Source organism: Saccopteryx leptura, chromosome 8 (genome assembly GCF_036850995.1).
Source record: "Saccopteryx leptura isolate mSacLep1 chromosome 8, mSacLep1_pri_phased_curated, whole genome shotgun sequence".
In the NCBI taxonomy this organism is placed as follows: domain Eukaryota; kingdom Metazoa; phylum Chordata; class Mammalia; order Chiroptera; family Emballonuridae; genus Saccopteryx; species Saccopteryx leptura.
The window spans coordinates 88,569,922-88,592,359 of record NC_089510.1 but is presented as its reverse complement, the minus strand read 5'-3'; the positions used below and the strand labels follow the sequence as shown (position 1 = coordinate 88,592,359).

The window sequence follows — 22,438 nt, the reverse complement described above, 5'->3', positions numbered from 1 at the left end:
TGTCTGGAATGCCTAAAAGTGGAGGGGTCTGTGACTCATGGAGCCTTCAGAAAAGTTTAATATCAGGTTTCTGCTTGCCTGTAAATACTTGCTTTGCAAATTTGGTCTGAGACTTGCTTTCATTGTAATTTACCATATAGGCTGGGAGATGTTGGGAAGGGAACATTACTCTTTCCAACTTACAACTTACAAAAACAGTAGTCCTCAATCTTAGCTGCACACGGGAACCTGGGGAAGTTGTAAAATCCCGATGCCCAAAAGACACCCTAGTCAAGTGCAATGAATCCAGGTCTGTGGGGGTGGGGCCCAGGTATTGCTACCTCAGAAACTCTCCAGGTGTGTGAACTACTGTATTAGAGGCTACTATCTGCCATAAAGAATCTAATAATTTTGAACAAATAAATCGGCTTAAGTTTATTCAACTCATGAAGTTGAAATCCATCTTCCCTGCTTCCAGCAGAGCAGCTGCACCCGGCCTCTCCCCTTGGAGCCATGAGCACTCCTCAGAAGATGAAGTAATATCTACTGCTGTGGAACCAATTACTCCAAAACCTAAAAGCGTAAACATTTGCTATCTAAAGTTTGTGTGAGGCCAGGAAGCTGAGTATGACTTTTCTGGGTGCTTCTGGCTCAGGGTTTCTAACGAAGTTACAGTCAAATTGTAGTGTGATGGCTTGGCTAGGGCTGGCAGAGCCGCTCCAAACTCACTGGTGCGGCTGTTGGCAGGAGTCCCCCGTTCCTCACAGGCGGTTGGCCAGAAGCCCTGATTTCTTGCCACATGTGTGTAGGTTTAAACATAAGGGTGTTTGGATATCCTCATGACATGGTAGCTGGCCTCCAAGAGAGAGCGTGGAGGAAGCTGTATTGTCTTTTATGACCTGATCTCGAGTCCCATGCCCTCCTTCCCTTTCACTTCATTTGTTAGAAGCCAGTAACCAAGCCCAGCTCATGATCAAGGGAAGGGGAACTACACTTCACCTTTTGAAAGGAAGATTCTCAAATATTTTGTGGACAAATCTCAGAACTACTACAGGAAATAATTGGCAGGGTTAAGAAAATGTAAAAGGTGCTTTAATTGCCTTTATGGGAAAAATAATCTAATTCCACTAGGATGCATAAACTTATCAGGAATCAGATACCCAAAGAACTCACAATACTCTTGAGTTGAGAATAAATTTGGTTATTGTTAACCTATTAACGAACAGGCATGATTACGTGTTTCCATACCTTAAGTCTTAAAAGGAGAAAGAACATAGCAGACCAACACAAGTCATCTCATCTTACTCAAATCCATGTTTGCCAATGAATCAGTTCTTTAAAAGACGGATACTTTATGGGAAATGCTGTGTATGTGTTAACAGAGAAACAGAAATGACATTTAATTTCAAGCTCCATTAGTATAATACAAGAAATGGTGAGGACAAGGTCAGCCAAGATGGTAAAGGACAAAAGTATTTCATTTCCAATCATTTAAAATAGTGTATGAATGTAGCAGCTAAGATAATGTTGAGCACTTGCCAACTTAAAATAGAAAGGTTTATGGAAGAGAACTAGAAAGCCTCGATACCTGAAAATCTCAAAATGCTCTATTTTCTATTGAAATCGTTGCTTTTATAGCAAGCATTTGGATCATATAGAACAGGTGGCTACAGTCTACAGCCAAATCTGGCACGCTTTCTGTTTACGTAAATCAAGTTTTATTGGAACACAGCAATGCTCATTCTCTTATGCAGTGTCTCTGGCTACACTCAAGTACAATGGCAGAGTGAGCAGTTTCAAAGAGCCTCTGTGGACTCAAGGACTAAAGATTTACTATCCAGATCTTACAACAAAACTGTTTGCCAATCTTTGGTGTAGAATAAAGAATGGGGATATACAAGTATTTTTAACTTTATTGTAGCAAGCCCTAAACTTTTATTATAATTATCGGAGCCTAGAGCCAGATCCAAGGGGAAACATGGCAGTGGCGAGACTGGCTACATTTAGAATGAACACTGGAGTCAGATTCGCTTAGGAAAAAACAGTGTTGCTCTGCCACTTACTCAAAATTGTGTTCTCTTCAAATAATCAATCTTTGTATTTTACAAATGAAGACTAAAAGATATTCATTTAGTAAATATGTATTGAAAGTATCAGTGTTTGGGGTGCAACAAAAAACAAGAGAAAAAAATCTCTATCCTCGTAGGATATGTATGTCAAGAGTTGGACAATTTTATAGTTAATTCCATACACTGTGGTAAGTAGTCGGATATGACACCCAGGATGCTACAGGGGCACAGAGAAGACATGCAGACTAGACTTGGGGTGGGAGGCAGAGAGAGCTACGGCCCTTCCCTGAGGAGACGGTATCTAAGGTGAGACCTAGAACAGCGAGCCAAGCAAAGGAGAGAAGAGCAAACAGGGATCGAACAGTATTTCTGGGGCGAGTAAGTGGCAAATTTAACATGATTATTAGAGGGCATGATCATTTCAAGGAACTCAATGTTAGTCAAGTATTGGTCAGAAGCCTTCAGGTGGCAAGCCAACTAGCTCAAATGAAAAGGTAGAATTTATTGGCTCATTAGTCAACTAGGGGTGGACTTAGCTGGCATCAGGGACTGACAAAAATGCATCTCGACCACTGCCTTTGCTTGTCTTTGTGGGTTAGGTTGTCTGCTCTACACTTTTACAGACTGCTGTCTCTACACAATTGAGAAAATAGATACCAGCTGTCGAATTTACAATCCAGTAGCTAGGCTGTTGGAGAGAAAAGCAAGGTGCTTGCAATTTTCCATTAACTAGAGTCTGCAAAAAGGTCCGTAACTGTGCAGGGTCTGAGATTTTCCCACTTTATAAACTAACAAGTCAGCCCGCCAGTTTCATGGATGCTGGTAGAAGACTCTTGACCCCTGGATCAGAGACAGCTATGTCTCATGGCACAGGAGATGAGACATAGTTGTCTCTGAGCCAGCTTCATGTCCACATCAGTTTCCCCGTGGTCCCCAAGTACCATGGGCACAGTGTGGAGCGCCCCAGGTCGATGTTGCACACACAGTGAGCTTGTGTCCCACTGACGATCACTGACCCTAGGAAACTCTCAATCTTACAAAGGAACTTCTGGCAAACCTGTCCCAACTTTGCCCCCAAGGAAGACATTATCGCTATTATCCTAGTTAGGGCACAAATATGCCCTCTGACCCCAAAGGAGATACTAGCTTTACCTTCTGTTTGCTAGGTGAGTATCCTTGAAAAGGTAGTCCAGGAGGAAAGCTGTCACAAGATATGTAGAAACTCGATGGAGAATTGTTCTCCAACAAAAGATCCCAGGAGGGAGATGTTATGTGCCCATCTTGAATCAAGTACTTTGTCCAAGAAGATGGGTTAGTATTACTGGTTCTGTTGAAGTTGACTTCCCACTCAAGGACAGAGGTCAAGGTCACTTACTAAGACATTAGAAGAGGCATGTGCTTGACAAAGATGAGTCACATTTACTATGATTCAGTTTAGAGGGTAAATTATAAGGTTGAAGGTTTGGGGCCAGACATGAAGAATTATGCAGGCCATATTGAGTTTGGAATTTTTCCTATGTGCAACAGCAATTCTATTAAATCATTTTATAATGGGGTAGTGTATTAACTGCAGAATGGTCACATTAGCACAGACTGTGCTAGGATGAGACGAGAGTGAATGGAGTGAAGTGAGCGGCCTGTTCCAACAGTTCACGCAGAAGATGACAGAGGACTGAACCGGGAGAGCCGGTGGAGAGAAACAGGCAAACTTAAGGATATTTTGGTAGCATCTATAGGGAGAGAAGACAGAATCAAGGACAAACTTTGTTTTTGGTTTTGGAAGACTTAGTGATATGTTGCTTTTAGGTCGGAAATGCAAATTCAGCTTTGAAAATTACAAATTTTTGGCAGGACAGGCCATAGAAAGCTAGGCTGAGGAGATGGGTTAGGAGACATGGGTGCAAAGCGGGTTAAACAGAGAGAGGACCTATAGGGAAAACCTGAAGAACACAGATATTTAAGGGGAAGGCACAAGAAGAGAAACTCACAAAAAAGATTGAGAAAGAGTAGCCAGGATGGTAAGAAGAAAACTAAGAACAAATAATATGATGGAAGCCAAAAGATAATTCAAGATAGAAACTGCTCTCATTTTTTTTTAAGTGGCTGCACCACAAGGTAATACAAGAACTAAAAACAAAACAAAGAACTCAAAGCAGTTAAATGATGTCAAATACTCTAGGAGAACAAACTTCAGATGGGTGGCGAGGGGAGGAACTTCGACCTAAAAGGAGCACTGTGGGATAAAATGGGTCCTATTAACACACTCCTCATGCTATGACATTTAGTAGATATCAGTACTTTTCCTTTATAAAGTGAGTCACTTACATGAGGCTTAGATCATACCCTTATTCCTAGATCTTTTTTTAATCCCTCTTACAACTATCCAGCCACTGCATTTGTACTAATGTAGTTTTGTGTCCCACGAATAAATGTGCCTCCCCCCCCCTTTCTGATTGTCACTGGTACCAAATTCTTTGATTTAGTGGTTGCACCAGAATCATAGATTAATAGGCAAGATAAATGTGACAATTTATTTCTGCTCATCTTATTAATACAGATCACCTCTGGCTGATTAGTTGTCAAAGCATTAGGTAAAATGGCCCTAAAACCTGTGCTCCCGAGAGTAGCGTGTTTCTGATTGTTGCTTTCCTAGTGGGAATTGAACAGGGTTTCTGTTGCTGTTGATTTTGTGTGTGTGCACATGACACTTGTACATTTATGTACCTCTTTTTTCTTCTGCCCAGAACTAATTAAATAAAATAAAAATGCTTAGCTCTTTCTTTCGGATGGTGGCCAGGAAGGGGATCACATACAAAAAGAGAAGGAGAACAGGAGGTTGGAAAAGACATTTTATAATTAATTCATACATATTGGTATTTCTTAAATTTTTTTATGAAAATGAATGCTATAAAATCACAAACTATTAAAAAATCATATACTTCAAAAGAATTGTCACTTGTCTTTTCATAGCTTTATTGAGTATTACCAAGTTTCAATGTTCCAAATAATTAAATACTGCAACTGGGACATTAAAAATACAAACTAATTTACCAAAATAACTGTATTCTGATTATTATGTACAATATTATACATTTTACATTAAAGAATTTTTATACATAAAGGTAAAATTTGATTTATGATTACTGAAAATCCAAAATAAATTTGAACAAACATTCCTATGCACACATACACAATCACTCAACTGGGACAGTCAAAACCATATGTGAGTCGTTATTAAAATAAAATTACATTCATACAACAGTAAAAATTGAAATTTGATTTTATTAATTTGAGATTATTACAAAACCACACGCATGAATTATATAACCTAATTCTATAGATCTAAAAATCTTTATGCTTGAGACTGAACTGTCTCTATCCCAAGGAAAATTTTTGATTTTTAACTTCTTTAAGGAACCTTTATAATTCATCATTAAAATGTCTATCTGTGGGCATAATGCAGACCCAACCTCAGCAATCAGAAAAATCATCAGGGTCTATCACACCACCATATGTACTTCATATAGTTTTTAAAAAAATAACCCTATTCAATTTTACAATTCGATATGCCTGCATATTCATACTTGTCATCAAAGTGATTACATACCAAGGCACAGAGCTTACAGGGGAACTGCATATTATTGTAGGGAACTAGACCATGAACAAGGCTATCACTAGGTGGCTTTGAAAACTAACAGAATGGGTGCTCATGTAGAAAACACCCAGACGCAGTAAGTTAGTTATTAAACAGTATATCAGTCGTTCAAAAATCTTACTACCGTAAGGAGCCCATACCTTATCTGAATACTGAAATACATAAGTCCAGAATACTGTCACATGAATTTAGTACTATCGCCCTTTAAAATTTAATTCCTTTCAAGAAGCATAGCTGTGAGTTTAAGTAAGGCCAAATAGTTTTCTAACTGATTTGTTAAGACTGAAAAACAATGTCACTTCTGTACATGGATACACAGACTGGTGAAAATTCTATCAGAATTACTCACAAGAACGTCAAAAGGGAACAATTAGTAAACTGGCCATTTTCCTTAATGTCTGCACAGATTTTTGCAGTGTTTCTTACTTTATCAAAGGCAAACAACAGAGCACCTGGAAACAAGAAGACAGAAAAGTAACAAGTTGAAATATATACAAAATTAATGTCCTTTCCAACATCACACATCTTTGAAAAATGAGACTGAGTCTAAGGTTTGCTTTACTGTTTTTCATCCTGTTCGGGTTTAGCTTGAATATAAAAGGAGTTCTAACCTAGGTTATCAAAATATATCCATATAAATGTATAAGCATTTCTAGTACAAAAGTTTTTTTAAAAAGTTTAAATTCTTAATTTTTGTAATTAAATATCCTAGAGTTCAGTAGGCAGGTTTATTTTCGAGCAGCTTGTAAGGAATTGGTGGGCTGAACGCGGTCTGTAAAATGGGGCGTGGCTACATTTCTGCTCTGCGCTGTGATTTCTCAGCGACAGCCGCTCCGTCTTCTTCCTCCTCCTCCTCCTCCTCATAGTGCTCTTCTCTGCCTTTGGGGCGGTTGTCCTCTCTAACTTCTTGTTCCTCTCCATCATTGTTTTTGTCCTCCACCTTCAAGTTAAAAGAAAAAAAAAAATAAGAGAAAGGGCATAGAGTTAGATAAAAATAACCCCAAAACCCTGTTTTTAAAAAAAGGGTGAAAAGTTACTCATTTTTGGAAGGGTAAAACAAGTGAGGAAAAATATTCTAATAGACAAAAGTGTATCAAAAGTCTTTGATACAAGGTGACACTTTAATCATTTAAGCACTTGAAACAACATATTTTCCTAAGTCTAGGTTGGCCTGGTTTTTTATAAGACTTTATTTATTCATTTTAGAGAGAAGAGAGAGAAAGAGAGAGAGAGAGAAGAGGGAGGAGCAGGAAGCATCAACTCCCATATGTGCCTTGACCAGGCAAGCCCGGGATTTTGAACCCACGACCTCAGTGTCCTAGGTCGACACTTTACACACTGCACCATCACAGGCCAGGCTAGGCTGGTCTATTAAATATGGTGGCACTTTGAGGTACAGCCTGGTATCTATCCCAACTACACATAATATCTCCTACACGTGCACTAACATACACAATAGAAATATGCATCCTACACGTACATTGTCATCATTTTCACCATAAGTCTCTTCCACATTGTGCTCCAATTCCCTTTTCTTCTCTTCAGTCAAATCTTCCTGAACCTAAAACAAACCAGAGATACAAGGTGACACCAAAATCATTTAAGCACTTGAAACAACATATTCTGATTTCTAAAGAGTTCATCCAAAGTAGTAACAACAAATTAAACTAAAAATAAATGTGAAAAAGATAAAAGTCAAATATTTGACTTGTCTATTAGCTATGAAGAAATGTATAACACTGCCTGACTAGGCAGTGGCGCAGGGATAGAGCGTCGGACTGGGACACAGAGGACCCAGGTTCAAAACCCTGAGGTCACCGGCTTGAGCGCAGGCTCACCAGCTTGAGCGCAGGGTCGCTGGCTTGAGCGTGGGATCATAGATATAACCCCATGGTTGCTGGCTTGAGCCCAAAGGTCACTAACTTGAGCAAGGGGGCACTCGCTCTGCTGTAGCCCTCCGGGCAAGGCACATATGAGAAAGCAATCAATGAACAACTAAGGAGCTGCAATGAAGAATTGATGCTTCTCATCTCTCTCCCTTCCTGTCTATTCCTATCTGTCCTTCTCTCTCTGTTTATCTCTGTCACAAAAAAAAGAAATGTATAACACCTACTATAAAAAATCTTACTCGGCTGTCTTCTGCACCAAGATGCATACCTGGCACAGTGCAATTGCTTAATAAATACTGTTGAATGAATGAATAAATAAATCAATACAAAAAATATCTGCTCTGTAAAGGCAGAGAAAACAGACCTCATGACCTATATATAAGATAGGAGAAAAAAATGTGTATGTATATTTCTCTAATTAGGAATAAACTTATCTGGCTAAAATATCCAGAACAGAGAACACAATCATTCAATTTCTTCATGTTCTAACATGGTATTTAAACTTTAGTTTTTTGTAATGTACACCATTACTATTGTCATTGATCCCAAATGTCTTTTCAAAATGCAAATCAAAGAACTCATCCAAATATTTTTGCTAAATAATCTCTATTTAATGATCACATTCCATTCCACAAAATATTTTCTAACATATTTTTCTAACTTAACCATTTTGAAAAACAGATATAGGCTAAAAGGTTTAAGTTATCTGAATATATTTCAAAAAATTGATGACCTTTAACTAAGCATATTGTGCTGATCTAGTACCAAAAAACCCCCCCAAAACTCAAAGAACAAAACCAAATAAAACCTGATCTCTCCAAGGACAGAGGTAAAGAGTAAGTTTCCTAGAATAACACATAAAATTACCTGTTTTTTTTTTGTTTTTTTTTTTGGTGCTGACATGGGAGGTTTAAAAAATCCCAGAAATGGGCAAGGGAAGGAAGTATGTAGGTGTTCTAATTAAGGAGCAAGAAATGAAGGGCTATCTCAAGGTGTCTGGCCCAGGTGCAACAGGAATGAACCCAAACCTAGCAGGCATGCTTTGGAGTGATCCTGGCCTGTTAGGAGCCTACAAGAATGACCCCTCAAAGATGCCCGAGCAGAGCCCCGTCTTCATGAACTTCTCTAGCCAGCCAATGCCAACTGGATTCACAGCCCCTAAACTACACTGTCACAAAATGAATTCATTCTGGGGACAGAAGCATAGAACATCTTTTGTATCCACATGTCCGAGTGGGGCGAACTAGAGAAAAGACCACGTCACACAGCGGACTCTACCTGTGGTCTGTGACATCGATCTGCCCTTAGTCACAGGACCTCATAACAATATTCCCCAGGATATTGGGATGAAAATGATGAAGCACTTATTTCAGACTATATTAAAGTCTCACTTATTGAAACATTACTAAATTGCTAAAGTGTCCCAGTTGGCTTCAGTGAATAGATATATCTTCTATAGCCATAATACTGGAAATATACTAGTGAACACTAAACATGGCTTAGCTGGGCCTGCGAGGAAACTGCCCTGAAGTATGGAAGAAAGAGTATATAAATCAGGGTCAGCACACTTTTTCTGTAAAGGGCCAGATAGGAATAGTCAGGCATTCTCAGTCATCAGGTGTAGCAACGACCCAGCTCTACCACCATAGTGCATAAGCAGCCTCAGACAGTATGCGACTAAAAATACATGGCTGTGTGCCAGTAAGACCTCACTTACAAAACAGGCCAAGGCCAGTCGTCTGCCACCCCTAACATAGTCTACACAGTCGGACACCTGGACTAAAACCCTGGTTCTGCAACTCTCCAGGCTGTATAAACATTGAGGTCATTTGTTTGTATTATAAAAATTTTTAAGCACACACAAATAAAAATAATTTTATGAACTTTTTATAGTCATCATCACAAAGGTTCAAAAGTCATCACAATGTTGTCACACTTGAATCACCTATTGCCTCTATTTTGTGATTATTCTCCACAATTCTAGATATCATATAATTTCACCCCTACCCATCTCAGTACACATCTCTAAAAACAATGGACGTTTCTAATATAACCATAATGTTAATAAATAATTACATGGTAATTAACATCTGATAAATAATTGCATGGTATCATCTAGTGCAAGGGTAGTCAACCTTTTTATACCTACCGCCCACTTTTGTATCTCTGTTAGTAGTAAAATTTCCTAACCGCCCACCGGTTCCACAGTAATGGTGATTTATAAAGTAGGGAAGTAACTATCAAATTTATAAAGCAGAGTTACAGCAAGTTAAAGCATATAATAATAATTACTTACCAAGTACTTTATGTTGGATTTTCGCTAAGTTTGGCAGAATTAATCTTTATAAAACAACCTACTATAGTTAAATCTTATCTTTTTTTTTTTTTTTTTTTTTTTACAGAGACAGAGAGAGAGTCAGAGAGAGGGACAGACAGGGACAGACAGGAATGGAGAGAGATGAGAAGCATCAATCATCAGTTTTTCATTGTAACACCTTAGTTGTTCATTGATTGCTTTCTCATATGTGCCTTGACCGTGGGTCTTCAGCAGATCTAGTAACCCCTTACTCGAGCCAGCGACCTTGGGTCCAAGCTGGTGAGCTTTTGCTCAAACCAGTTGAGCCCGTGCTCAAGCTGGCAACCTCGGGGTCTCGAACCTGGTCCTCCGCATCCCAGTCCAACGCTCTATCCACTGCGCCACCGCCTGGTCAGGTAAATCTATCTTTTTATTTATACTTTGGTTGCTCCGCTACCACCCACCATGAAAGTTGAAACACCCACTAGTGGGCGGTAGGGACCAGGTTGACTACCACTGATCTAGTGTCTAGTCCATACATTTTCCTGATTGTCTCACAAATGTCTATTTATATAGTTGGTTTGTTCTTGTCATCATTTAAACAAAGGACACACCTAACTTAGATTCTGTTTCCCTCTTTTTTCCTCAGTGTTGTTGATTCATTGTCCTACACAAAACCCACATTCTGGATTTATTTGCTTCTTTAAAGCATAATTTAACTTATTCCTTTAGCTTCAACATTTCTTATAAAATCAAGTTAGCTTAAAGCTTGGAAGAATTCAAATTCATTTTGCAAAGCAAAGGTTTTTCAAAGGTGATGCTGTAGAATTCATATTTTTATTACATCAGGAGGCACATAATGTTTGTCCCACTTTTAGTGAAGCTAAGACTGTTCAGTGAGTCTCATGGTGACAGACTGGTCCCTTCATGGTAAAATCCCTCATTTCTATTCCTCTAGAGTTATCCATTGATGACTGCTCTCAAACCATTTGTTTTAATTAGGGGTTACAGAAATTGTGACTTTCTAATTCTATCATTTCTTCTGCATTCACTAACTTCTATAAAGAACTTGCTCATATCAACTATTTAGTTATATGCATAATTGCATGCTAGGTAATAATTATGGTAACCTTTAAAATCAGACCTTAGTGGGCTCTAATCATGGTCCTAACAATTAACAAGCTGTGTTATTCAAAATTTTAAGCTACCTCTCTGAAGCTCAAATTCCTTACTTGTGAAATAAAGGAGTTAAGTAAAAATCAGTGATTTTTAACTGTGTGGGATAGAGAAAGTCATGGATCCTTTTAAGACTTTGGTAAGAAAGTCATTAGCAAATGGGTATATGTACACATCATTTTGTACAGAAGTTTCAAGAAATTCAGCCTTCCCAAAGTCCACCTGTAACCATGTGTCCAAGGACAGTGCCTCTAGGTAGTATGCTCTGAAACATTAGCATCAGGCAGGGGGTAAGGAAGGGAGGCCTACACTGAGTTCTAGGGCCCACCACAGATAAGATCAAAACTTCCAATGGGAAGGTCTGACCCAGTATTTCTATTTTTCACACACTTTCCAAGGTAATTCTTAGCCACAGCAAAGACTGAGAACCACTTGCCTGAGTGATATGGATACTGGCTAGAATGTCTCTTGCTAAAATGATAAACATCCTTTTTTGTGTGTGTATTTTCCTGAAGTGAGAAGCAGGAGGCATGTGCCCAACCGGAATCCACCCGGCATGCCCAACAGGGGGTGATGGTCTGCCCATCTGGGGTGTTGTTCCATTGCAACCAGAGCCATTCTAGTGCCTGAGGCGGAGGCCATGGAGCCACCCCCAGCGCCCGGGCCAACTTTGCTCCAATGGAGCCTTGGCTGCAGGAGGGGAAGAGAGAGAGAGACAGAGAGGAAGGAGAGGGGGAGGGGTGGAGAAGCAGATGGGCACTTCTTCTGTGTACCCTGGAGGGAACTGAACCAGGGACATCCACACACTGGGCTGATGCTCTACCATGAGCCAAGCACCCAGGGCCAATATAAACATCCTTTTTATGAGTTCTTTATTTTCCTTCCTTAGGCTCTGTTGTAGAAAAATTAGGTTGTTTACCATACATCAATATAATCTGAGGTGGGAAGTACCATTTTAAATTATTATTTAATTTAGGGAACTCACAAATAAAAATTTTATAATTTTTCAGGTTTATAGATACACATTATTCTAGTAATATATTCTTCACATTTGGGGCAAACGTAATTCAAATTTATCTTAGAGACATTACTGAAAAGGGAAAAAGTGGTATGTAGTTTCTAATTTTAAAATATGCTTAGGCTAACAACCAGATGCCAAATATTAGTACTTTTTTATAATACAGACACACCAATTATGTCTCCCACATTCAACCCTCTTTAGCATGCTGTTAAAGCAGATGCAAACATTTTGGTAAAGATTTCCAAATACTGTTGCTTATTACTCATTTTGTTCATCAAACTCTGATGTTTTAAGCATTTTAGAAATGGTTCCTATGTTATGTGGCAAAGTTTAATGAACAGCCCAAACAAAACGAAACAGAGGTACTGGGCCTGAAGCGGGTTTTGGCAAGCTAGCCGCCCTGCCCGTGTGCACGGACCCTTTCTCTTACACGTCAAAGTGGCCATGGGGTGAGCCAGAACCAGAAGGCTAGGATCCAAACAGGTGGGTAGAATGTGACCAAGAAAAGGCCTTCAGCAATGTCAGCTGCAGTGGGGGCTCCACTGCTGGCCGAGTGATGCTTACAGGAGAGTTCTGCCCCTGGGCAGCGTCTCGATGTGCTTCCCAGGCCGCAGGGGCACGACAGGTGGCGCTTGCTGTCTCCTGAGGGCTCAATCTCTTTTCAGGTACATTGAGGAGAGTGAGCATCTCGACTTTTCAAGCATTCAATCTACATAAATTTTTGAACATTTAATTTTAAAGCACTCAGAGCATATTTCTAGGCAATGTCACAATTTGTCTTGTTTGCTCATAAGTAGATAAAAAAATCTGGTAAGTATGCAACGTGAGGATGGGATCAGCAGGTGAATGTCTTTCACTCAAATGATCCCAAGCAATAAACAACGAATGCTTATCAATAATAACTGTCATTTTCTTCTGTTTTTGAAGAGTGTCCAACACTGCTGCACTAAGACAAAGGGAGCAGGGACAGTGCGAATTTCCTAAAATCACACTGGCGTTGGGCCCTCCCCTCTCAGAGGGCAGGTCCCAGGTCTGCTGGGCGGTAGTTGGGAACAGGTACTGCCCAGCAGGAGGCACTTCCTCCCGAGGCGCAGCGGACAGAGGGCAGTCTGACTATGGACCAGGGTGGGAACCGCGGAGAGCAGGGAGCCTTCCACCCCGGTCAGCTGGGGCAGCTGGAAGACAGAGGCTGGAAACAGGAACACGCACATGACCCCTCACTCTGGTTTTCAGCGTGCCCCTACGCAGTGTCCCCTGCACTCTCTCATCCTGCAGCCCTCCTTACTGTTCTCACTTTGCTGTCGCCTGCTAAGGACTTCGTCTGTGACCCTTGAACGGTGTTTGGGCACCACTCTCCACCCTCCTCAAGGGAAGGACTGGTAACAATAGCAAGAGGTAGGAAGATCCTGTAATCCCCATCTCAGGAACCAGCCTCAGGCGGCACAGCCTGCCCAGGGGTGCTCGGGAAGGGAGGATGTTCAGGGAGGAAGAAAGGCAGCAGTCCCGAATGACAGGTGTGGTAACCAGGAGCCTGAGCAAGAGACAGGATCACAAAGTGGGACAGGGATGCCAAACACAGAAATTCTGGGCCGGAAACTGGCCAGAGAAGCGGGACCTGGGACTTGGCACAGGGAGAGGAAGAAGGCTCCGGTCAGTTCTGCCCACAAGGGAGGACGCGCCTGGGCTTGAAGGAGGGTCTGCCGCGGGTGAGGCTCTGACCTCGGCCTTGTCCCCACTGGCCTCCCCTTGTCTCCGCCTCCTTTCCTGTTTACCCTTGATCCCTCCTGGGTCACACGATTTCTCTCTCCACCTTAACTAATACTACATAGAAGTAAAAATAATCAGTAAGCACTGATTAAAGTTTTATGTTTACCCTTTGGAATTTTTTAAAAAGAAGCAAGGTGAACTTCTTCTCTTTTAATACCTCAGAGATTGCTGGCTCCTCCCATAATGGAATGAGGTAATATTAGTCTAGACATCCTGCTGTAAGAGAAGTACAGATGAATATCTTTTTCTTGCCAAATGTCTTAATATTCAAGGCTGCTAGTTTCACTAATGCTCCCTTCTAATCAAACAGCTCAGGTTCTTGATTAGGATGAACAGCAGCATGAGAAGAGAGAATAAAAAGATCAAACGAGTTCAAGTGCACGTGACTAGTGAGAGACACATGGTGCCAACACTGTCAGGAGCGACATCCTTCTGTTTGCCTGGTCTAAGCACAGACTTCAGCATCAGTCTGAAAGCTGACAACTGCACCAGGAACGAGAGAGCAGGCCCAGTGAGGGGGCTGAGCGCAGCAGCACAGGTGTTCTGGCAGGGGCTCGGCGGGGGCCGTGTGCTCACCTGCCATGTGTCCATCCTCTCGTGCGCGTCCTTCCCGTTAGGGCCAACGCCACACAGGAGCAAGATGTCTAGCTGACAGGTATCTCTCAATGGGAGTTTAATTTACTGGGCCATTTGGTCCAGAGAGAGATTAAACATGAAGGCCTTGGCCTCATCCATATCATATTCCCCAGTACTGAGCTTCAGCTGACCACACACCAAAGTGCTGTGTTGAAGCAGCTACAACCAACAGCATTCATTCATCAGTCCATTACACAAATGCAGCCTCACAGTGTTTTAACATAATAATATGCTGGAAGTTTACATTAAAAAACCACACAAATGAAATATTAAGAAATTCTACCCAAAGGCATTTTATTCAACTGAACTCCTTTACCTAGTTTTCCTTTTCTTTATTGTTACATTTTATTAAGATACCAAATTCTGGGGAGGGAAAAGGCTAAAAGTAGATAGAGCCCACAATTTTTTTAAATGTCTGTAGGGTGTGAGGGGTATTCTGACAGACACGCAGGGTACCAGTGACAGGCACTTTGCAATGTCTACAGAGAAAGTTACAGTGCTGGCCCACACTCCTCACTGTGCAGAGCTTTGGTCTTCTCTCTTTTATGAGGGAGAGATACAGCAGAAAATATTCTTATAAATGTTACCTATACCTAAGTCCACCACTCCTGGATGACCAAATGTCTTCTTAATTCAAAATTTGTAGTGAGAACCAGAGGGAAGGAACAATACCCTGCTATTGTTATCTTCTAGCCAATGTCTCCACTGCCAGCGTCTATTTCTTGAAACCACTCACTCTCAAAGTCTATCTGAACATTTTCATAAAAGGCACATCAAAGCCAATGCTGCTGAGGGGTGTCTCAGGCTAGTGCGATGCGCGCCGCAGTGCTATCAGTCCCCTGCCTTCCACCTTCCTACCTCCTCCTCGCCTTCCTCCTGGTACTGCTCATCAACATTATCCTCCTGCTGGTCTGGATTTCCTGCCATCTGTTGAAACAAAAGAAAAGGCTTAGGTTACTAAACACTCGAGATGTGTTTTGCTGTAGTTCTCTGAGGCAAAGCGCAAGCCTACCGCCATTAAAAGTGTACTTTCAATGCATCGGTGGCCAGAAAATAAAGAATAATCATTCCCCACACCCGGCCCGGGCTGTCCATCACCCTCTCCTGCTGAGTGCAGACACATCACTTCGTATAATGGCCAGAAAACGAGCCAAAGAGGCCAATCTTCGGTCAAGGTAGATTATGACTAACCTTTTGCATAAACCAGACATTGATTAAAATACTGAGGATGAAACCCCTGTTCGCAGTGGCCTCTGCTTACCACCAAATGCTCTTCCATCTCTGCATTCCCTTGCTTCTGATGACTTTGTTTTTGCTCTTCATTTTCATCTGGCAAATTTTCTTCTCTCACTTGCTCAGCTTCCTCAAATTCATCTTCACCTTGATTATTAGGGTCATCTGCTGGGTTTACATCCTCCACAGCTGCCCTCTGCAAAATTTTAATAAAAAGCAACCACCACTTCAAAACCTGGGATCAAGTTTAATTTCATTTGAAAGGCCACACACGGGCAGGAAAATGAAATCGTCCTTCACCGATGGCTCAGCTCTAGCCCTGCCAAGACGCACAAATCCACACCCACCATCAAAAGATAAAAGTCCTGCCTCGTCTGCAGAGGCTGATGAATCAGGATGAAATGTGACTGGCACTCGCTTCTAGAAGAGATTTCAAATTAAGTCCTCAAAATTTTACTGTCACAGTAATGTGAGCATAACTAAACAGACACAAGAAACATAGTTGATAAAAACCAAAAGACCAAGTGGGGGAAATGAGTAAAATGGAAAATTTAGACAGGCAAATGCTCGCTTCATTCACTGGCATGCTGAATTTTACACAGGCAGGCTTTCCTTCGCAACTTTTTACATGTAAGTGGATGAAGAAGCAGATGAAGAGAAGGCGGCCCACACAGGAAGAACCACAGAAGACACCAAGGAGGCAGGAAGAGGGCTAGTACAAAGTACACGACCACTTTCCAGTACGGATCACACTTCTTTGTAATGCGCAGTTAGGACACGGGCGACGGGGCGCGGGCGTGGCACGGGGAACAGAACCGAACCAACCCCACCTTCAGAATATATTCTGGAAAATATCTCCCCCGACCCATCCCGCCTCCCAAGTAGTTCTCAGTTCCTGTGTTTAACAAACTCCCTTCATATTACCAACTTTAGAATTATCACAATTTTCCACGTAAGTTCCCAAAGTGCCTTTCACAATAACACATGACTTCATCAAGCCTGAGCTGGGCTGGAGTGGTGCTGCCGTCTGCGCGTCCTCGTCGCTCCGTGCCATCACTACGAAGGACACTTCCCTGGAGCGGCAAACACTTCCCAGAGCCAGCGGACTCCAGGTAAGATCAAGCCTCTTTTGGGTCTCCAGACATGATTCTTCTTCAACTCACTTCAGAGCTTTGAACGTTTTCAAGAGCTCACTGTGGTTTCCGCTGACCGATTAGCTACATCCCCAGCTATGTACTTCATTCAAGTGCAAATGACACTCTTCACGGGAAGAGAAGAGTGACAAATCATTACCTCTGCTCTAAACTCCAGTTACTCCACCATCTCTTGTCATATGGATTTCTCTTAGTGCATTAGCAATAATTCATGTGGAGGTAGAAAACGTCACACATTCTCTTCAGAAAAAAAGTGCCGAAGGCTTTGCAAAAATTAATGTCTATGCACACTAGCTCTAACCCTGAGCAAATGTAAGTAAGGTTTAATAGGCACAGTTGTTAAATCCTAATAAAATACCAGGCTATCTTTTATACCTCCCTAAAGTTGGAAAGTGGGGAAAAGATGAAGTACAGATTGGTGGTTACAGAACAGCCACAGGGATGTAAAGTACAGCCTGGGGAACACAGTCGGTACCACCGGAATGACTGTGTCAGCATGGGGGACACAGTCGGTGCCACCGGAATGACTGTGTCAGCATAGGGGACACAGCCGGTACCACCGGAACGACTGTGTCAGCATGGGGGACACAGCCGGTACCACCGGAACGACTGTCAGCACGGGGGACACAGCTGGTACCACCGGAACGACTGTCAGCACGGGGGACACAGTCGGTACCACTGGAATGACTGTGTGTGGTTTCAGATAGGGACCAGATTTATCTGGGTGATCATCTTGTAAGTTATACAAATGTCTAATAACTGTGTTGTACACTTTTAACTAATATTATATGTCAAATGCAACTGAACAATAAAAAAACTGTTAAAGAAAAAAATAAATGAAATAGGTAAGAAAGGGGTTAACAATTTCTAATTTTAAAAGAGGCGTGGTAGAGAGGCCAGTGTTTCCCATTGTGACAGCAGAGTAGACGGCCATATAGTTCCACAAGCAGAGTTTACAGCAGTCCCCAGATGTCACTGACGAAACACTCACTCTTTCCCTGTCCCCCTCCTGCTCTCAGACACACTCTCAGGCTTTTGCACACTCCCTTTGCTGCTTTCTCAGGGACACTCCCTTGCTCTTTCACACTGTCTGCCTCTCTCACACCGTCTTGTCTTTGTAGCTCTTGCTCAGTCCTGAAAGGACTTTAGGGCAAGGGTTCTCTGGAGCATGCTTTCAAATGCTAGTTCCGGGGCTGGCAGGCCCGTGCTCTACCACCTCTCCCTTCTCCACTCACCAGTGAAGTGGGAAAGCTGTTTCCCTCAAGGCGGCTTTAAGCAGCTGTCAGGGGACAATCTCTGCAATAACCAAGGAAGGGTGCAGAGCCTTTTTTTAATCCCCTGGACCAATATAATCACGGCCCATCGGACAGCATGGACTAAATTTTATAAACATGGTGGCTGCTTTACTGGCAAAGGATGACAGAAGAGCTAAAGTTGTAAAAATCATCTACATATAAGCACAAGAACACATCCATTCAACATATGTTTGCCATACTTTAGGCCAGGCAGGGCCCCAGGCCACTTGCTGAACTGGGAGTCCTGGTCCTTTTTTGGATAAACACAATAGAGCATCATGGTACTTGAGCAACTTTTTTCACCTCTCAAACAACATGTTCTTTTTGTTGTTGTTGTGACAGAGACAGAGAGAAGGACAGATAGGAACAGATAGACAGGAAGGGAAAGAAATGAGAAGCATCAGTTCTTTGTTTTGGCACCTCAGTTGTTCATTGATTGCTTTCTAATATGTGCCTTGCCTGGGGGAGGGGGCAACAGCAGAGTCAGTGACCCCTTGCTCAAGCCAGCGACCTTAGGCTCAAGCCAGTGACCTTAGGCTTCAAGCCAGCAAACTTTGGGCTCAAGCCAGCGACTATGGGGTCATATCTATGATCCCACTCTCAAGCCAGAGACTCCTCACTCAAGCTGGTGAGCCCGCACTCAAGCTGGCGACCTTGAGGTTTCGAACCTGGGTCCTCTGTGTCCCAGTTCAATGCTCTATCCACTGCACCACCTCCTGGTCAGGCTCAAACCACACATTCTTAATTCATGTATATATTAAGATGGTCACTGTTAGGAAATCAGTCACATGACACACACGAAGCCCTAGCAGACTGCTCACCTTGTTCACTAATCATTTCCTTTCTCCAACACCCCCACTTTTTTCATTTTCTATCCTTCAGAATTACTACATCTTTCAATGCCTTTCAATTTTACTTTTATTATTTTAAATTTAAGTTTTTAGTTTTTTTCTTTTTTTTAAGCAAAGAGAGAGAGACAGACAGACAGGAAGGGAGAGAGATGAGAAGCATCAACTCATAGTTGCAACACCTTAATTGTTCATTAATTGCTTTCTCATATGTGCCTTGACCTGACCAGGGGGCTCCAGCTGAGCCAGTGACCCCTTACTCAAGCCAGTGACCTTGGGTTCAAGCCAGAGACCTTGGGTTCATGCCAGAGACCTTTGGGCTCAAGCCAGCAACCATGGGGTCATGTCTATGATCCCACACTCAAGCCGGTGACCTCAGGGTTTTGAACCTGGGTCCTCAGTATTCCAGGTTGATGCTCTATCCATGTGCCATCACCTGGTCAGGCTAAATTTTAAGTTATTAATTTAAAAGTGATCAGAGAAGAATCCTTTGATGTTTTTCCAGAACAAACTTTAACCCATTCTCATCACACACATACCCTCAATGGATTATAGTTGATAACATCGCTCATATATATAATTATGCAATCTACTTTCCTTTTGCGCTGATACAACAACAGGCACATCTGGAGCCAGAGGCCTGATGTGAGGCAAACCTTCAAGTTTCCCTCTGCCTTGTGAGTTTCCAAGTATCATGACTAGAAGAGAGGACACTTACATCTGCCTCAGATTCTGGGTCAGCTCCATGGAGCCCTTGTTCATGAGGCTCACGTCTGTTCTCTGGGTCTTCTGCCTCGTCTTGGTGCTGGTTGTCTCTCTCATAGGCTAGCAAATCAAAGGAACTAACATTAGCCCAGATAAACCAGACAGTATTCTTTCCTGTTACTAAACAGAAGCTCCCAGTACGCTTTTCCAGGCACCATTTCACCCAGTCTGTCCCCCAGCGAGGTGATCATGACATAAGGTGCACGTCTCAGCTTTCCTGAATTATGTCCTGGCCTTTCCCCAGACCAGGTGTCTAAGGAAATCACATGGGCGAGTGGCCTGGCCTTTCCCAGACCAGGTGTCCCCAGACCAGGTGTCTAAGGAAATCACGTGGGCGAGTGGCCTGGCCTTCCCCCAGACCAGGTGTCTAAGGAAATCACATGGGCGAGTGGCCTGGCTTTCCCCAGACCAGGTGTCTAAGGAAATCACGTGGGCGAGTGGCCTGGCTTTCCCCAGACCAGGTGTCTAAGGAAATCACGTGGGCGAGTGGCCTGGCTTTCCCCAGACCAGGTGTCTAAGGACATCACGTGGGCGAGTGGCCTTCCCCAGACCAGGTGTCTAAGGACATCACGTGGGCGAGTGGCCTTCCCCAGACCAGGTGTCTAAGGACATCACGTGGGCGAGTGGCCTTCCCCCAGACCAGGTGTCTAAGGAAATCACGTGGGCGAGTGGCCTTCCCCCAGACCAGGTGTCTAAGGACATCACGTGGGCGAGTGGCCTTCCCCCAGACCAGGTGTCTAAGGAAATCACATGGGTGAGTGGCCTGGCTTTCCCCAGACCAGGTGTCTAAGGAAATCACGTGGGCGAGTGGCACCATCTAACTTTCTGAAGCAAATGTTTATAACAGAAACTGCAATTCCCTCCCCCCTCCCTTTTGTAAAAAACAATAATCACAACTCTCTCAATAAAAGTTCAGTCAAGTGGACTCTGCTAAAATTACCAACTAATTGTTCATAATATCAGAGAAAACAGCAAGACACCAAAAGCAGAAATTGATACTATTTCAGGAAATAAGAAAGAACAACTCCATGTGTGGAACAACAACACATACTGCTGTCCTGTGTCCTCTGCGGTGGCGACGACACAGACACACCCAGTTATGCTCACAGACAGCTACTTGCTTTTTGAAAAAAATATCTTTTTGATAAAGAAAATTTAGATAAGAGCATATAAAGAGAACAACATCTTTTTATATCAGCTATAAGAGGAAAGGTTAAGTATATGGAGAGTATTTAACCTACAGGAAATAAAGATACAGAATTCAAGTGCACCAAGGGATTCATTAAATAAAGAAGTGAACAAACTGTCATCTAGTCTTACTGATAATAGACAAAAAAGCTTAAAGTGCTGCACAGAGGACATGAGGGAAACAATTTCTTGAATATAAGAAGTGCTATAAAATATGAGAACAGGTAGAAAGTGAGTTTGGGTAATCACTTCCTTTAGACTCTAGAAAAGCACCCACACCTAAGTGGCGGTGTTGCCAGAGAGACGGTTACTTTCTATGGGAGTTCCATTATCCCAGAGCAACATGCAATAAATATTACACTAGATGTATACTATAAAGGAAAGCTATTAGTAACTGAATTTTTGAAAACTTTTAAGGCAATGATCCAAAAGCCTCCCAGGTAAGGAGAATATGAAGGAAGTGTCGTATGATAACATGTCAGAAATAACTATTTAGTATACAAAAGCTTAAACTACTATTTCCTCTTCATTCTAAAATGTTACAGAGGAAACATTATCATGGACAATTTTGGCTACTAACGTGCACTGTCTGGGAGGATTAAGAAAAACACAACAACAACAATGAAAGAAACACAGAACACAAGTCTCCCTAGCGTATGCTCAGATGTGCATGTAGCTGAGTTGATGTACTACATGCTACCAAGCTATGTTATTAACACATTCATCATCTAAGAAGTCTTACCACCTCCTTCTTCTTCTTGGATGCCCTGATCCTCTGCTCCCTGAACGATATCATTATCCAAAGCATCGTAATGCGCCTGCTGCCTGCAAGGGGTACAAACATTATCAACTCAGCAACACAAATTAAATTGCACAGTTTAAGTCATTAATCTTTAAAGATAGTAATAAATAATTTTTCAACCTTTTTTCCAAGCCATTAAAATTTCTTTTAAAAAGCTTATGCAATTAGGTTTAATAAAGATTCTATATACTATCAAAAGATACCTTTAAAAAGACAAACTAGCCTGACCAGGCGGTGGCGCAGTGAATAGAGCGTTAGACTGGGATGCGGAGGACCCAGGTTCGAGACCCCGAGGCCACCAGCTTGAGTGTGGGCTCATCTGACTTGAGCAAATCTCACCAGCTTGGACCCAAGGTCACTGGCTTAAGCAAGGGGTTACTGGGTCTGCTGAAGGCCCACGGTCAAGGCACATATGAGAAAGCAATCAATGAACTAAGGTGCTGCAACAAAAAAAAACTGATGATTGATGCTTCTCCTCTTTCTCTGTTCCTGTCTGTCTGTCCCCATCTGTCCCTCTCTCTGACACTCTCTCTGTCTCTGTAAAAACAAACAAACAAACAAAAAAAGATAAACTATTTTTCAAATGATAAAATAAAGTTAGCACAAAATAGGTTTTTCTAGTTTGCTAGGTTATTGAGACTTAATCTATCATTTTTAAGCAGGAA

General features: G+C 42.1%; 1 protein-coding gene across 4 annotated transcripts in view; it reads right to left on the bottom strand.

Moving 5' to 3' along the window:
- Positions 1-5,310: 5,310 nt before the first annotated feature.
- Positions 5,311-22,438, bottom strand: part of GOLIM4 (golgi integral membrane protein 4) — a 115,172-nt gene continuing 98,044 nt past the window's right edge. For 2 of the 4 annotated variants that reach the window (XM_066347126.1, XM_066347128.1), the window contains 6 exons: positions 21,714-21,796; positions 19,737-19,843; positions 15,750-15,917; positions 15,347-15,415; positions 7,184-7,264; positions 5,311-6,643 (listed from right to left, as the gene is read on the bottom strand). In XM_066347126.1, the coding sequence (XP_066203223.1) occupies positions 6,494-6,643; positions 7,184-7,264; positions 15,347-15,415; positions 15,750-15,917; positions 19,737-19,843; positions 21,714-21,796 (658 nt within the window). In that variant the 3' untranslated portion in view covers positions 5,311-6,493. The remainder of the gene's footprint in view (positions 6,644-7,183; positions 7,265-15,346; positions 15,416-15,749; positions 15,918-19,736; positions 19,844-21,713; positions 21,797-22,438) is intronic. The other 2 variants (XM_066347127.1, XM_066347129.1) reach the window with 1 other exon arrangement.